Consider the following 16,637-nt stretch of genomic DNA (forward strand, 5'->3'; position numbering starts at 1 on the left):
TGCGGCGGGTTCAGGGAGCGGCGGTTTAGGGGTTAAACTATTTATTTAGTTGCTGCGAGGTGCGGGATCAGCAGGATAGGAGTTAATAATTTTATTATAGAGGGCGACGGTATTGTGGGGGCAGGATAGGGGTTACTACGTATAATGTAGGTGGCAGCGGTGTCCGGGAGCGGCGGTTTAGGGGTTAATACATTTATCAGAGTTGCGGCAGGGTCTAGGAGCCGTGGTTTAGGGGTTAGTAACTTTATTGAGTTGCGGGAGGCTCCGGGGGCGCCGGTATAGGGATAGAACAGTGTAGTTTAGTGTGGGTGCTTAGTGACAGGCTAGCAATAAAGCTGGGAAAAAGCCGAAGAGCAGCGAGATCGGATGAGTGATAACTCTCTCAGTCCGCTGCTCATCGCCCCGCGACTTTTTGACAGCTTTATTTGATAACTTAGGTGAACGTATTCAAGGTCCGCGGCGGCGAAGGTAGGCGAGCTTAGGCGGGCGTATTGGGCCAACGAAGGCAGAAAAGTAGACGGCTTGATAACTACCCCCCATTGGCTCACCAGATGTTCCAGCTTGGTCCCAGTAGTGCTTTGCTGCTCTGGAGCTGATTTTCCCTATGTGTTTTACCCCTTTGCAGTGGTTAAACACATAGGTCTCCATTTAACAAGGTGTGTATGCAGCTTTGTTGCAGGCTCTCTTGTGCTCACATAAGTGAACCCTGTCCGATCAAGCTTTGTTAAATTGTTCCCATAGAGTTCAATTGAAATCTATTGGCTTAATTGTTTTTTGTGGGTTTTTGGACGTAAAAGGGCACGTTTCCTTTCAACACAATCACAAATTCAGGTTTTTGACTGTTTCTCAGGAATTTAATGTTTTTTTAGCTAGCTGATGAAGACCTATTTTTACATGGAACTCAGCAATTTCATTCCATACTTTTCTACAGGTATTTTTAGACCATGTTACACTTATCACATTCATATCTACATTCACTTGATAAAGTCTTAAACTGTCCTTTTTATATCATTGTAAGTATTCTAAGACAATTTGTAATAGTTCTATTATGCGAAATGGCCACAGACAACATATAAGAGGTGTATTTTTATACAGGGTCTAGATTAATTATAGCTCTATTCATCTCTATTGTATAATCCATCTGCAGTGGGCAGGACAATCATTACAAATGTATATGTAAATTTACATATGTATATGTATTTAATACATTATATCTGTACAGCTAAGAGGAAAGAGAGAAAATGGAAATCAAGACCCCAACATCTTCAAATCGCATCCAGCAGTCCCATTTGTGAATTTTTGTTTCTAATTCACACTTGCATTGTTGTGGTGTCAGTTTTTGTGACTATATTATTAAAATCCTGATCATGAAACCTCAATCCCTTCTGAGAGCCTGATCCCTAAGGTGTGGTTATTTTTGAAATACTGGACACAAAGACGCAATTCTGTTTAAAAGCCCAGTCACAAAGGCGCAGTTCCTTTTGAAATCCCTATCATGAAAGCACAATCCCATTTAAAAGCGTGGTCATGAAAGGGCAGTTATTTATGAAACACTAGAATTGAGATTAGAGTGATGGCACCAATTACTAGAAATAAAGCATAGGGTATGTTACCGTTCCAAATAAGGTCAATGGCCTTGAATTTATTCAGTAATATGTGGTATGGTGCTATGTATCAAAAACACTACATTGCTAGTCTGTTAGTTAAAGGAACTAAACACAAAATGATACTGTATAAGCACTCAAGAAGACCCCTAAATAAATTGGAGTTGGAAAAAGAATCACACAAATTAAAACATTAATCTTTATTAGAACATATTAAAATCTGGTATGTTATAAAAACAAGTTAGACTCTAATTACTCATTTTATTATGAAACTATAAATAGATTTTAGCTATAGTCAGTAACTGGTAAAAAAATCCACTACTAGATTTACACCTACGATAAACACATAGGTAAAGTAGTGAAGCAGCCACAGTATTAATGATACTTCCTTGTGAATTTTCTTACTAAATTTGTATGTTTGAATTCTGGAATTAGTCGGTATGTTGGAACAACAGATTGTACTCAATATATTGCTGCATTCATAAAACCTTTTATAGGTTTATGTTATTATCAGTGTCTGATGATAAATTCACTCGTTGGATGACAGATAACATAAAATATAGCTGATATAATATTGGCAATCAACCTCTGTAAAATTTATACCTATGATAAACACTTAGGCAAAGTAGTATTAATTGAGAAGCTATATAAGTGATAGTATTATCATATGAATCTTCATGCTAGATTGATAAATATATTGAATTGATGGCAATTTGCAATAAACTAGAATTAACAAATAGTTAGAAGAAAAACACAGGATTAACTCTGTGTGTTAAACTAATAAGATCTTGTATAGTTTAATGCTTGTATTAGGTCACTATAGAGTGATAATTCCACTGAGAAATTAATAGATAGAGTGGTTTATAGCTGCTTATGATAGTATTAGTTAATCCCTATCTTAGGGTTTATGTATTTATATATTTATGCAACTGACATCTCTGATAAACACATAGGTAAAGTGTTGGTAATGAGTCAGCTGTAACACTAATAATATTTCTTAGTGAATTTATTTTTATCTTTGTAAGTATATTAAATTCATCAAACTGTCTGAATAGCTATAGTATCAGTGAATACCAAATTAGAGAGTTGATGTAATATAAATAATTAACCCCTATCACAACAGTATATATAAAGTGTTATCATGTAGGGTTAATATCATTCTAAACACTTTAGCAAAGTAATAGTGTTTAAACAACTTCAGTATTACTAAGGTATAAACAATATCTTTGTTAAGTTTCAGTCAATTCAACCGTTCTAACCACGTGATATATAGCATATAAATTGTGTGTTTGGTGCTTGTTGTTAACTTCTTCGGCGTTATATTGTCAGAAATTCCCCAGCTTTAGCCAAGATATATACCTAAGCTTTAGGAGCAAATCAACCGCAAAAACATATCTTTGTAATTAAAGGGCTAAATATTGGCCTTTTGATAAAGGCAATTAGAAGGCCGCTAAATGCTGCTGCACACCACACTTGTATTATGCCCAGCAGTGAAGGGGTTAATTAGGTAGCTTGTAGGTAGCTTGCAGGTTTAATTTTAGCTTTAGTGTAGAGATCAGCCTCCCACCTGACACATCCCACCCCCTAATCCCTTCCAAACAGCTCTCTTCCCTCCCCTACCCCACAATTGTCCCCGCCATCTTAAGTACTGGCAGAAAGTCTGCCAGTACTAAAATAAAAGGATTTTTTTTTTTCAATTAAAAAAAAAATAAAAATAATTATGTAGCTCTGATGGACCCCCTCCCTTAGCTCCCAACCTCCCTGATCTCCCCCAAACAGTTCTCTAACCCTCCCCCTGCTACCTATTTGCCGCCATCTTAGGGTAGTACCCATTCTACCCCCCAAAAAAAGTTTTTTTTTTTTTTTAAATATATAATTTTTCTGTACTGTAGCTGCCCCCCTCAAAACCTCCCTCTCTCTCCCCCTCCCACACCCTACGATCTTTATTCCCCCCCCCTCCCTCCTTCCCATTAATTTTCATTGGTGGCAGTGGTTGCTACACGTGCGCGCCCCCCACGCACGCTCCCGGCACCTGGCGTGCACATTGCACATACAGGAACTGAATGCCGGGTAGCAATGCGCCACCCACCCACCTCCCTGCTAATGCTCCCACCCACCAATGATTGGCACCATCGCTACCGGTGCTGAGAGGTTCACAGAGTTGCTCTCTCTGCATTGGTTTGTAAAAAAATGTTATTGTAGGATGCCTCAATATCAAGGCATCACTGCAATACCATAAAAGTGGTTGGAAGCGATCAGGATCGGAGGACGTGCCAGGAACGTCCTTGGTCATTAAGGGTATTTTTTTGTAGGACGTCCCTGGCACGTCCTCGTCGTTAAGGGGTTAATGCAATGGAGTAGTTTCATGGTTTACAGTGTGAGAACTGCTTTAGAAGATGAGATTAGTTGCGGTCACTTCCTGATTTCTGATGTATATCTTACTAAATTTGAATATAGTTCTTTCTCAATCAATATTTGGAAATATTGAAAAAAAATACTTTTAAAATATTAAGGGCTAGATTACAAGTGGAGAGCAAACGATTTTGCAAGGGTTTTTGAAATAGTTTGTGCTACATTTAAAATGTGTTATATATTACAAGTGGCGATTTACGCTAGAATCCTTACCGCTATCTCAGAGCTGTGATTAACTTTTCTGTAAATAAAAAATGTCACAAAACACATCAAAAATACATTACAAACCACACACACTCATAATAACACTGTCTAATAAAACTATTTTAAAAAAATATTGCACACAAAAGTTATAAGGGCTCAAAGATATGAGATCTTGGGTTTTAGAGAAAAAAAAAGGCTGCAAAGGACTTTAACATTGAGATATATACATATATATATACATATACAGTATATGTATAAATATGTATTAATGTAATTATATGTGTGTATATGTATTTACAGACATATATACACATATTTAAACATTAATATATATGTATACAAATATAGACATATACAGTATAAATAAGTGCATTGGAGCATTTTCCCATTAAGTAGATGAAAACATGTAAAAGCATATGTATGCAATATTTATATTTAATAAACTTACATTCCAATATAGCAGAATATGTATGTATTTACTTTCTCTCTCTCTCTCTCTCTCTCTCTCTCTCTCTCTCTCTCTCTCTCTCTCTCTCTCTCTCTCTCTATATATATATATATATATATATATATATGTGTGTGTGTGTATATACATATATATTTGTTTAAAAAACATCAGATATGTATAGAAATATTTATTTATGAATAAATAGAACATATTTAGTTCCATAAATAACATTGGAAAATGAAATATTCATAATTTAATGTTGGGTTAGAGCTATTGCGAATTTGTTATGGTGTTTGGGCGAGAGAGTTGGGGTTTTTTCAACTTTTTTTCTCCATTGACTTCTATAGTGTAATGCGTAAACGTGGTCGCAATTTTCAATTTTCTAATTTTTGCGCAAGTCGTGTTACAGCTGGAGAAAAAACAGTTTACCTTGTAATACCAGAGCATCTCGACTAGCGGAGTTTTTACTATCGCGAAAACGCAAAATACCGCTCCACTTGTAATCTAGCCCTAAAAGTATCCATATAATAATTGATCAAACATGCTCTGTAAACCCGTCTTGCCTATACACACATGTCTTTTCTATTGTTTTCCAGTATTAAAGATGGATTTGGATTACAAAAGGTTAATCTCACACATGTAAATTATGACTTCTCTTACTCACTGTACAAAGGGACTAAACAAAAGGAATGTAATGTAACCGTAAAGGAACACAAAAGTCAAAATTAAACTTTCAAGAGCATGCAATTTTATAACATTTGCCAATTTGCTTTCACTATCAAATTGTGCATAGGCTTTTTATATTAACACTTTCTGAGACACCAGCTCCTACTGAGCATGTGCAAGAGATCACAGTGTATACATGTATGCATTTCTTAATTGGCTGATGTTTGTCACATGATACAGGGGGTAGGAAATGTTAACAAATTTTGAAATCTATCAGAAAAAAAAAATCTACTGCTCATTTCAAATTCAGACTAAGTTCTACTGCATTATCTTTTTATCATGCATTTGTTGATTAGGCAATTCTACTATATTTAATGGCATTTAAGGGGTATGAAAGGACCGCTGTATATGTAAGTTTTGGTTTGATTTGAAGTTTCAATCCCAATAACAAATACTATTGAAAATAACTCATTCACGGCTGTGAGCTTTTTCATAGCTTTTATAAAAGGGGTAGTCTACTCCACAATATTTATTGTTTAAAAAGATAGATAACCCCTTTATTACCCATTCCCCAGTTTTGCATAATCAACATGGTTATATTAATATACTTGTTACCTCTGTGATTACCTTGTATCTAAGCCTCTGCAAACTACCCCATTATTTCAGTTCTTTTTCAGCCTATGAGTGATGACTCCACAGGAGTAAGCACAATGTTATCTGCATGGTACACATGAACTAGCTTTGTCTAGCTGAGAAAAAATATCAAAATGCACTGAGATAAGTGGCGGCCTTTAAGGTCTTAGCATATGAGCCTACCTAGGTTTAACTTTCAACAAAGAATACAAAGTGAACAAAGCAAATTTGATGATAAAAGTAAATTGGAAAGTTGATTAAAAATGCATGCCCTATCCGAATCACGAAGGTTTAATTTTGACTAGACTGTCCCTTTAAAGTAATGCTTTAGTGCATTTAAGGCAAGAATGTATATTTTAAGATTTAAGCATCATTTAACCAAGGTTCTTCTAGAACTTTAGAAAGTCAGAAAAGCCCATGGGGCCGATTTATCAAGTGTAGCAGACCGCTGTAGCAGATCATGTCCGCCAGACATCGATAAATGCCAACAGCATACGCTGTCTGCATTTATCAATGCACAAGCAGTTCTGGTGAACTGCTTGTGCATTGCCGCCCTTTGCAGATTTGCAGCCAATCGGCCGCTAGCAGGGGGTGTCAATCAACCTGTTTGTATTCAATCGTGCGTATTTCTGTCCGCTGCCTCAGAGGTGGAGGACGAGTTAAGGAGCAGCGGTCTAAAGACCGCTGCTTCTAAACTCCTTATTCCGGTTGTTTGTGCCTTTAACTTATTAGTCTTATTGATAGAGTCTATACTGGTGTCAAAGTGTATTTATATGAATATATAGGGTTACATTTTGTGACCAATTTAGTGCCACCTATCCTACTTATCCTGGTGATATTTTCTAGAAAATTTGCTTATTTTTTTTCTGAAGTTGTCCACTGTTATACACAGAGAAATAAGTATAAAATGCACAGTGGAGATAGAGTAATGTAAATTTCAGTGTATCTATCTAATGCTTCTTATAATTTCCCTTAAGGAATATTTGAAATAAATGTATGCAGTTCTGATACACGGAATACACATGGTGTAAACCATTCAATAACCTATAACATATTTTGGGGAAAAAATATTAATTCTAATGAAATAATAAAATGATAATATTATTTTTATTAGGCTTATTTATGGTTATGTCAATTAAAATAGATTTTATATTGCATATTAGGTATATTGTTTTATATATCATTTTCAGTAGAGATATTGGGGCCTATCTATCAAGCTCCGAATGGAGTTTGACGCCCCGTGTTTCTGGCGAGCCTGTAGGCTCGCCAGAAACAGCAATTATGAAGCAGTGGTCTAAAGACCGCTGCTCCATAACCCTGTCCACCTGCTCTGATGAGGCAGACAGGAATCGCCGGAATTCAACCCGATCGAGTACGATTGGGTTGATTGCCACCCCCTGCTGGCGGCCGATTGGCCGTGAGTCTGCAGGGGGCGGCGTTGCACCAGCAGCTCTTGTGAGCTGCTGGTGCAATGCTGAATACGGAGAGCGTATTGCTCTCCGCATTCTGTGATGTCTGTCGGACCTGATCCGCACTGTCGGATCAGGTCCGACAGACATTTCATAAATAGGCCTCGTATTCATATTTTAAAAAAAAAATAGAAAAATTTAAATTATGTTTTTTTTTTTTTTTTTTTGCAGGTTAAAACCAATACCACATATCCCTTTGTTAATTACTATGCGTGGGTTTCTGATTCTTACGTCGCTCTTGGAATTCTGGGATTTTTCTTTTATTTGCTTTTAGGCATAACATCATTGCCATCAGTAAGCAATGCAGTCAACTGGAGAGAATTTCGCTTTGTGCAGGTAGGCATCATGATATCAGGAAATAGTATACATGATAAGACACATTATAATCCACAGAATACATTCAATTCACAGAGCAGAGTGCATTAAAATTTGACTGATTTGACTAGTTAAGTACCGTAAATATTGCATTGTTGATGCTATCTCATGCTAAAAATAGGTTATGTTTCTAAGGAAACAATGAATGCAAATAAGGATTAGCCTAGTTTATTTAAAGGGACATTGTACAGGAAAATTGCTCACAATGATCCATTTTACTTACTAGAGTGTGTTAAAGTACATAAAAAATACCTCCTTTACTTTTTTTTGTCATTTGAATTCACTGATTTTGTCTATTGAAACGGCCACGTATAGTTACATATTATTACTTCAAAAGTCACCTATCATTGGGGGGTGAGAATGACAAAAAACTTAGCCTGTTTGCAAAAGTTAACACTGCGGAATCTGTTGCCGTTCTGCAAATAATTGATAATAATAATAATATGGGTGTTCATGCAGCAACTTTGAATACAATGAACTCTTATCAGCTGCTTGCCTGAGAACACTGTCTCTAGGGAACATTGTCTTGTTAATCTTTTTTAGCATTAATGGTCTGCTTAGTTCAGTACTGCTTTTTAAGTATTTCATTTGCTTTATGTGGATCTGTGAAAATACTAATTTTTGGGACAAAATGTTAACACTCTCATTGCTCTAGAAAACTGTGTATTGTAAGTCATGTAATTAGAAAAAGTTATACCTCTTCTCTCTTAGTAAGGTCCTCACTAGGTGAAATATTTCCTATCCTATGTATATCTCATGTCTCTGTAGTCAAAGCAATTGTGAAGTAGTTTCATCTCTCGGCCACCTACCACAGACAACATGAAAGAGCAGGAAATGACTAGAGATTAGATGATTTTTATAGACCCACCTTGGATTGGCCTTGAGATACCTTACCCAATGCATGAGTTTCCTTGAAGATGAAGCACCTAGGAATAATTTAGAGGCTGAAAAACTCATATAGCAGCCCTCAGCACCCCTGTTAGCATAGTGCATCTCATCTTATTGAAGACAAAATAATAAGTTTTTAAGTCAGCCCCTTTTTGTATATTTAATAGATGTAATAATACAGTGCAGATGATATCCATAAAACACTGTACAGAAAATTATTCCAAATATGATTTAAGTTATCCAAAACAAGACATTCCTACTTATGTATTTTTAATAGTGAGTACCAATTTATGAAAAATTATGTAGATTAATTTTACACTCAATAGAATAAAAAAAAAAATCATCTATACGTATACATCATCAGTACATACAGGGAGTGCAGAATTATTAGGCAAGTTGTATTTTTGAGGATTAATTTTATTATTGAACAACAACCATGTTCTCAATGAACCCAAAAACTCATTAATATCAAAGCTGAATAGTTTTGGAAGTAGTTTTTAGTTTGTTTTTAGTTATAGCTATTTTAGGGGGATATCTGTGTGTGCAGGTGACTATTACTGTGCATAATTATTAGGCAACTTAACAAAAAACAAATATATACCCATTTCAATTATTTATTTTTACCAGTGAAACCAATATAACATCTCAACATTCACAAATATACATTTCTGACATTCAAAAACAAAACAAAAACAAATCAGTGACCAATATAGCCACCTTTCTTTGCAAGGACACTCAAAAGCCTGCCATCCATGGATTCTGTCAGTGTTTTGATCTGTTCACCATCAACATTGCGTGCAGCAGCAACCACAGCCTCCCAGACACTGTTCAGAGAGGTGTACTGTTTTCCCTCCTTGTAAATCTCACATTTGATGATGGACCACAGGTTCTCAATGGGGTTCAGATCAGGTGAACAAGGAGGCCATGTCATTAGATTTTCTTCTTTTATACCCTTTCTTGCCAGCCACGCTGTGGAGTACTTGGACGCGTGTGATGGAGCATTGTCCTGCATGAAAATCATGTTTTTCTTGAAGGATGCAGACTTCTTCCTGTACCACTGCTTGAAGAAGGTGTCTTCCAGAAACTGGCAGTAGGACTGGGAGTTGAGCTTGACTCCATCCTCAACTCGAAAAGGCCCCACAAGCTCATCTTTGATGATACCAGCCCAAACCAGTACTCCACCTCCACCTTGCTGGCGTCTGAGTCGGACTGGAGCTCTCTGCCCTTTACCAATCCAGCCACGGGCCCATCCATCTGGCCCATCAAGACTCACTCTCATTTCATCAGTCCATAAAACCTTAGAAAAATCAGTTTTGAGATATTTCTTGGCCCAGTCTTGACGTTTCAGCTTGTGTGTCTTGTTCAGTGGTGGTCGTCTTTCAGCCTTTCTTACCTTGGCCATGTCTCTGAGTATTGCACACCTTGTGCTTTTGGGCACTCCAGTGATGTTGCAGCTCTGAAATATGGCCAAACTGGTGGCAAGTGGCATCTTGCCAGCTGCACGCTTGAATTTTCTCAGTTCATGGGCAGTTATTTTGCGCCTTGGTTTTTCCACACGCTTCTTGCGACCCTGTTGACTATTTTGAATGCAACGCTTGATTGTTCGATGATCACGCTTCAGAAGCTTTGCAATTTTAAGAGTGCTGCATCCCTCTGCAAGATATCTCACTATTTTTGACTTTTCTGAGCCTGTCAAGTCCTTCTTTTGACCCATTTTGCCAAAGGAAAGGAAGTTACCTAATAATTATGCACACCTGATATAGGGTGTTGATGTCATTAGACCACACCCCTTCTCATTACAGAGATGCACATCACCTAATATGCTTAATTGGTAGTAGGCTTTCGAGCCTATACAGCTTGGAGTAAGACAACATGCATAAAGAGGATGATGTGGTCAAAATACTCATTTGCCTAATAATTCTGCACTCCCTGTAGTTCCTAAATTTAAAAGAACTGGACCAGATATAAAGAGAATATGAGTATATTTTACATAAGGCATCTTAGCATATATTACACCTAATAAAAAGCATAACAATATAAGCTATTAACCTCATACTTGCTAAACACTCCTGCAGGAATAAGAGAATGCAATCTACTTACATGTGTTATAATATTACAGTCATGTAAACTAAATATTCTTTTTATCTTGTTTTATGTCTACAGTCAAAACTGGGATATTTGACACTGGTGTTGTGTACAGCTCATACTCTACTCTATGGAGGAGACAGATTTATCTATGGACCTTACTACACTTGGTATCTTCCCCCTGCATTTGTTATAGCTCTGATTATTCCATGTGCTGTATTAGTTATGAAGTTCATAACTATAGTTCCATGTCTGGATTCAAGAATTACAAAAATTCGTCAAGGATGGGAAAGGAATCCTAAGAGCCAAGAAGAACTAAATGCAATATAGACAAAGAGATACCATTTAATATTAACAAAAAGTAACTTTAAATTACACCAAAATTTGGTGTTTAAGCTTCTGAAACAATTGTTGGTATTGTATTGGAGGTATATTAAACAATCCAAATATAATAATCTGAAATTGTTATACAGTTTAGTAAAAAGGAAATAGCTCTCTCTCTCTCTCTCTCTCTCATCACTTCTATATTTATTGCCAGAGAGTGTTCATTAGAAATCATATCAAATCAAATATGCACACTACATTGCAACTCTATATAACACAAAGAAGCAACAACAACCAAAAGACACCACTGATTAACTGTGCATTTGCACTGGAAAGTAAATGCACAATCTTTTTACTACAATTTTCAATCCATTTAAATGTGTAATAATATTTATTAAATAAAAACACCACCAGCATGCACTAAATCTAATAGTGGGATACTTAATAATAAAAGGATTATAGTAAACAATGACATCTGCCCATCTCCAGTTGAGGCCAGCAATACTGTATCCACTGACAAAATAGGGCCAGCTCTATAACTGCACCAGGTGGCTCTGCGGGGAGCACTTAACAGAGGCAGCAAATAGGGAGAGTTGAGAGGCGCCATTTTATTCTTGGACCAAGGAAGCACAATGTCATGACCTGGTCCTGCAAAATAGCACAAGAGCTTGAGTCCAGGGTGATTTAAGGAGAGACGTTGCAGTCTTAACTGGCAGTTGCAGGCTCACATGAGTGAGACTGCACCAAGACATGGTACCATGCTACCGCCACAGCATGATAAATGAAGCCCATAGCTTCTTATTGGTGTGTCACACACTATACATAGATATATGTCCTAAATCAATACTGAAAGATGCTTTGTAATGACTATTCTTAATGAAAATGCTGAATTTAAAGTTAGATGAGGAGTCTATATTTGGAGGAAAATAAGTAAAAAACAATGAACAGTTTGCACATACATATGAAAACTACCACACAACACCCTTAATTAAACTCTTTTAAACAAAGTCACATTTTTGGTAAACTTATTGTGTAAATCATTGGGTGTAAATGTGTTTTCTATACATTATCTGATTTCTTTCTACATATTTTTGTCTTAAAGGGACACTAAACCCAAAATGTTTCTATAATGATTCAGGGGGTCGATCCGATATAAAGCGTCGCCCGCAAAAGCCGGCGACGCCAATATTTACGCTGATTTGGTATCCTATATACGGCGTAACCTAGAAGTTACGCGCGTATATTTCTGCCGTCGCCCGTAGTTTTTTGGGCCATAGGCAGGTATACCAAACCAGCGCAGTTTGGTATCCAATATGCAGCGTAAGGACTTACGTGGCGAAAATGGAGAAAACTTACTCCATTTTCACCTCGCCACAAAAAGCAGCCGTAAGAAGCCTTACGCTGACTATTGGAGCCCCGTAACTCCCTAAACTAACTAGAAAATAAACCTAACACCTAACGCATGCGCAATGTCTATCTCCCTGTCAACCGCGATCTTCTAAAATAAACCTAACACCTAACGCATGCGCAATGTCTATCTACCTGTCAACCGCGATCCCCCCCCGAAATCCCTAATAAAGTTATTAACCCCTAAACCGCCGCTCCCGGACCCCGCCGCCATCTACATAAACTAACCCCCTACTGTGAGCCCCTAAAACCGCCGCCATCTACCTTATCTATCCCCTAATCTGACCCCTTACACCGCCGCCACCTATATAAAAATTATTAACCCCTAATCTAATCCCCCTATACCGCCGCCAGCTATATTAATATTATTAACCCCTAATGTAAGCCCCTTACACCGCCGCCATCTCTATTAAAATGATTAACCCCTAATTTAATCTACCTACCCCGCCGCCAGCTATATTATCTATATTAACCCTAAGTATATTATAGTTAATGTAGGTATTACATTATATATATTAACTATATTAACCCTAATTATATTAGGGTTAATATAGTTAATATAGTTACTATAGTATTTATATTAACTATATTAACTCTATCTAACCCTAACTAAATTTATATTAAATTAATCTAATTCATTTATAAACTAAAATATTCCTATTTAAATCTAAATACTTACCTATAAAATAAACCCTAAGATAGCTACAATATAATTAATAATTACATTGTAGCTATGTTAGGGTTAATATTTATTTTACAGGTAAATTGTTAATTATTTTAACTAGGTATAATAGATATTAAATAGTTATTAACTATTTAATATCTACCTAGTTAAAATAATTACCCAATTACCTGTAAAATAAATCCTAACCTAAGTTACAAATACACCTACACTATCAATAAATTTAATAAACTACAAACATCTATCTAAAAATTCAATTAAATTAACTAAACTAAATTACAAAAAAAAACAAACACTAAATTACAAAAAATAAAAAAAAGATTACAAGATTTTTAAGCTAATTACACCTATTCTAAGCCCCCTAATAAAATAATAAACCCCCAAAATAAAAAAATTCCCTGCCCTATTCTAAATTAAACAAATTTCAAAGCTCTTTACCTTACCAGCCCTTAAAAGGGCCTTTTGTGGGGCATGCCCCAAAGAATTCAGCTCTTTTGCATACAACAAATACAATCCCCCCCCCATTACAACCCCCCACCCACATACCCCTATTCTAAAACCACCCAAACCCCCCTTAAAAAAGCCTAACACTACCCCCCTGAAGATCTCCCTACCTTGTCTTCACCACACCGGGCCGAACTCCTGATCCGATCCGGGCGATGTCTTCCTCCAAGCGGCAAAGAAGAATTCTTCCTCCGGCGATGTCTTCCTCCAAGCGGCAAAGAAGAATTCTTCCTCCGGCGACGTCTTCCTCCAAGCGGCAGCAAAGTCTTCATTCTTCCGGCGGCATCTTCAATCTTCTTTCTTCGCTCCGCCGCCACGGAGCATCCATCCCGGCCGACTGCTGTACTACGAATGAGGTACCTTTAAATGACGTCATCCAAGATGGCGTCCGCCGAATTCCGATTGGCTGATAGGATTCTATCAGCCAATCGGAATTAAGTTAGAAAAATCTGATTCGCTGATTGAATCAGCCAATCAGATTCAAGTTCAATCCGATTGGCTGATCCAATCAGCCAATCAGATTGAGCTCGCATTCTATTGGCTGTTCCGATCAGCCAATAGAATGCGAGCTCAATCTGATTGGCTGTTCGGATCAGCCAATCGGATTGAACTTGAATCTGATTGGCTGATTCAATCAGCCAATCAGATTTTTCTAACTTAATTCCGATTGGCTGATAGAATCCTATCAGCCAATCGGAATTCGGCGGACGCCATCTTGGATGACGTCATTTAAAGGTACATCATTCGTAGTACAGCAGTCGGCCGGGATGGATGCTCCACGGCGGCGGAGCGAAGAAAGAAGATTGAAGATGCCGCCGGAAGAATGAAGACTTTGCTGCCGCTTGGAGGAAGACGTCGCCGGAGGAAGAATTCTTCTTTGCCGCTTGGAGGAAGACATCACCCGGATCGGATCAGGAGTTCGGCCCGGTGTGGTGAAGACAAGGTAGGGAGATCTTCAGGGGGGTAGTGTTAGGCTTTTTTAAGGGGGGTTTGGGTGGTTTTAGAATAGGGGTATGTGGGTGGTGGGTTGTAATGGGGGGGGGGGATTGTATTTGTTGTATGCAAAAGAGCTGAATTCTTTGGGGCATGCCCCACAAAAGGCCCTTTTAAGGGCTGGTAAGGTAAAGAGCTTTGAAATTTGTTTAATTTAGAATAGGGCAGGGAATTTTTTTTATTTTGGGGGTTTATTATTTTATTAGGGGGCTTAGAATAGGTGTAATTAGCTTAAAAATCTTGTATTTTTTTTTTATTTTTTGTAATTTAGTGTTTGTTTTTTTTTGTAATTTAGTTTAGTTAATTTAATTGTATTTTAGATAGATGTTTGTAGTTTATTAAATTTATTGATAGTGTAAGTGTATTTGTAACTTAGGTTAGGATTTATTTTACAGGTAATTGGGTAATTATTTTAACTAGGTAGATATTAAATAGTTAATAACTATTTAATATCTATTATACCTAGTTAAAATAATTAACAATTTACCTGTAAAATAAATATTAACCCTAACATAGCTAAAATGTAATTATTAATTATATTGTAGCTATCTTAGGGTTTATTTTATAGGTAAGTATTTAGATTTAAATAGGAATATTTTAGTTTATAAAGGAATTAGATTAATTTAATATAAATTTAGTTAGGGTTAGATAGAGTTAATATAGTTAATATAAATACTATAGTAACTATATTAACTATATTAACCCTAATATAATTAGGGTTAATATAGTTAATATATATAATGTAATAACTATATTAACTATAATATACTTAGGGTTAATATAGATAATATAGCTGGCGGCGGGGTAGGTAGATTAAATTAGGGGTTAATCATTTTAATAGAGATGGCGGCGGTGTAAGGGGCTTACATTAGGGGTTAATAATTTTAATATAGATGGCGGCGGTGTTAGGGGCTCACTTTAGGGGGTTATAGATATAATATAGCTGGCGGCGGGGTACGGGAGCGGCGGTTTAGGGGTTAATAACTTTATTAGGTTGCGGCGGGGTACGGGAGCGGCGGTTTAGGGGTTAATAGCTTTTTTATTGTTAGGCTAGTGAGGGGGGATAGCGGATAGAGGGTTAGACAGTGCGGGCTATGTTAGGGAGGCGTGTTAGACAGTGCGGGCTATGTTAGGGAGGCGTGTTAGACAGTGCGGGCTATGTTAGGGAGGCATGTTAGACAGTGCGGGTGTTTTAGACTTTAGTCAGGTTTTATAGGCGCCGGCAGTTTCTAACGTGGCGCAAGTCACTGGCGACGCCAGAAATTTGTACTTACGCAGATTTCTGGACATCGCTGGTTTGTCAGACTTACGGCACGTTAGCATCTGACGGCGACCTATATGGGATAGCTCGAGTTGCGAGCTGAAACTGCGGGCGACGCCGGTTCCCTCGCTTGCGCCGCAAACTGCGATCTATATCGGATCGCGCCCCAGGTATGAATACAATTTTAAACAACATTCCAATTTACTTCTATTATATAATGTGCTTCATTCTTTAGATATCATTTGTTGAAGAAATAGCAATGCACATGGGTGAGCCAATCACATGAGGCATCTATGTGCAGCCACCAATCACCAGCTACTGAGCCTATCTAGATATTCTTTTCAGCAAAAGATACCACAAGAATGAAGCAAATTAGATAATAGAAGTACACTAGTTGTTTAAAATTGCATGCTCTTTCTTAATCATGAAAGAAAAAAATGGGTTTCATGTCCCTTTAAAGCACAATTGTAGCAGCAATTTAAAGTAAAACTAGACTTACTTTTCATTTACATTGGTTCTTCCTATTTAAATAATTATTATTTACCTGTTTAGGATTAGCATGATGTCTGAGTACTCTTTATACCTAAAGGCACCGTAAAGTCAAAATGACACTTTTATGATTCGGATAGAGCATGTCATTTTAAAAAAAACTTTCCAATTTATTTCTATTATCAAATTTGTT

At 37.0% G+C, this 16,637-nt stretch overlaps 1 protein-coding gene across 1 annotated transcript in view; it reads left to right on the forward strand.

Moving 5' to 3' along the window:
- The window catches only part of LOC128659303 (metalloreductase STEAP4), a 30,998-nt gene extending 19,759 nt beyond the window's left edge, over positions 1-11,239 (forward strand). Inside the window, exons 4-5 of the mRNA XM_053712971.1 lie at positions 7,608-7,772; positions 10,863-11,239. Of these exons, the coding sequence (XP_053568946.1) occupies positions 7,608-7,772; positions 10,863-11,114 (417 nt within the window). The 3' untranslated portion in view covers positions 11,115-11,239. The remainder of the gene's footprint in view (positions 1-7,607; positions 7,773-10,862) is intronic.
- The last annotated feature ends 5,398 nt before the right edge of the window (positions 11,240-16,637 follow it).

Source organism: Bombina bombina, chromosome 5, assembly GCF_027579735.1.
Source record: "Bombina bombina isolate aBomBom1 chromosome 5, aBomBom1.pri, whole genome shotgun sequence".
NCBI classification, from domain to species: Eukaryota; Metazoa; Chordata; class Amphibia; order Anura; family Bombinatoridae; genus Bombina; species Bombina bombina.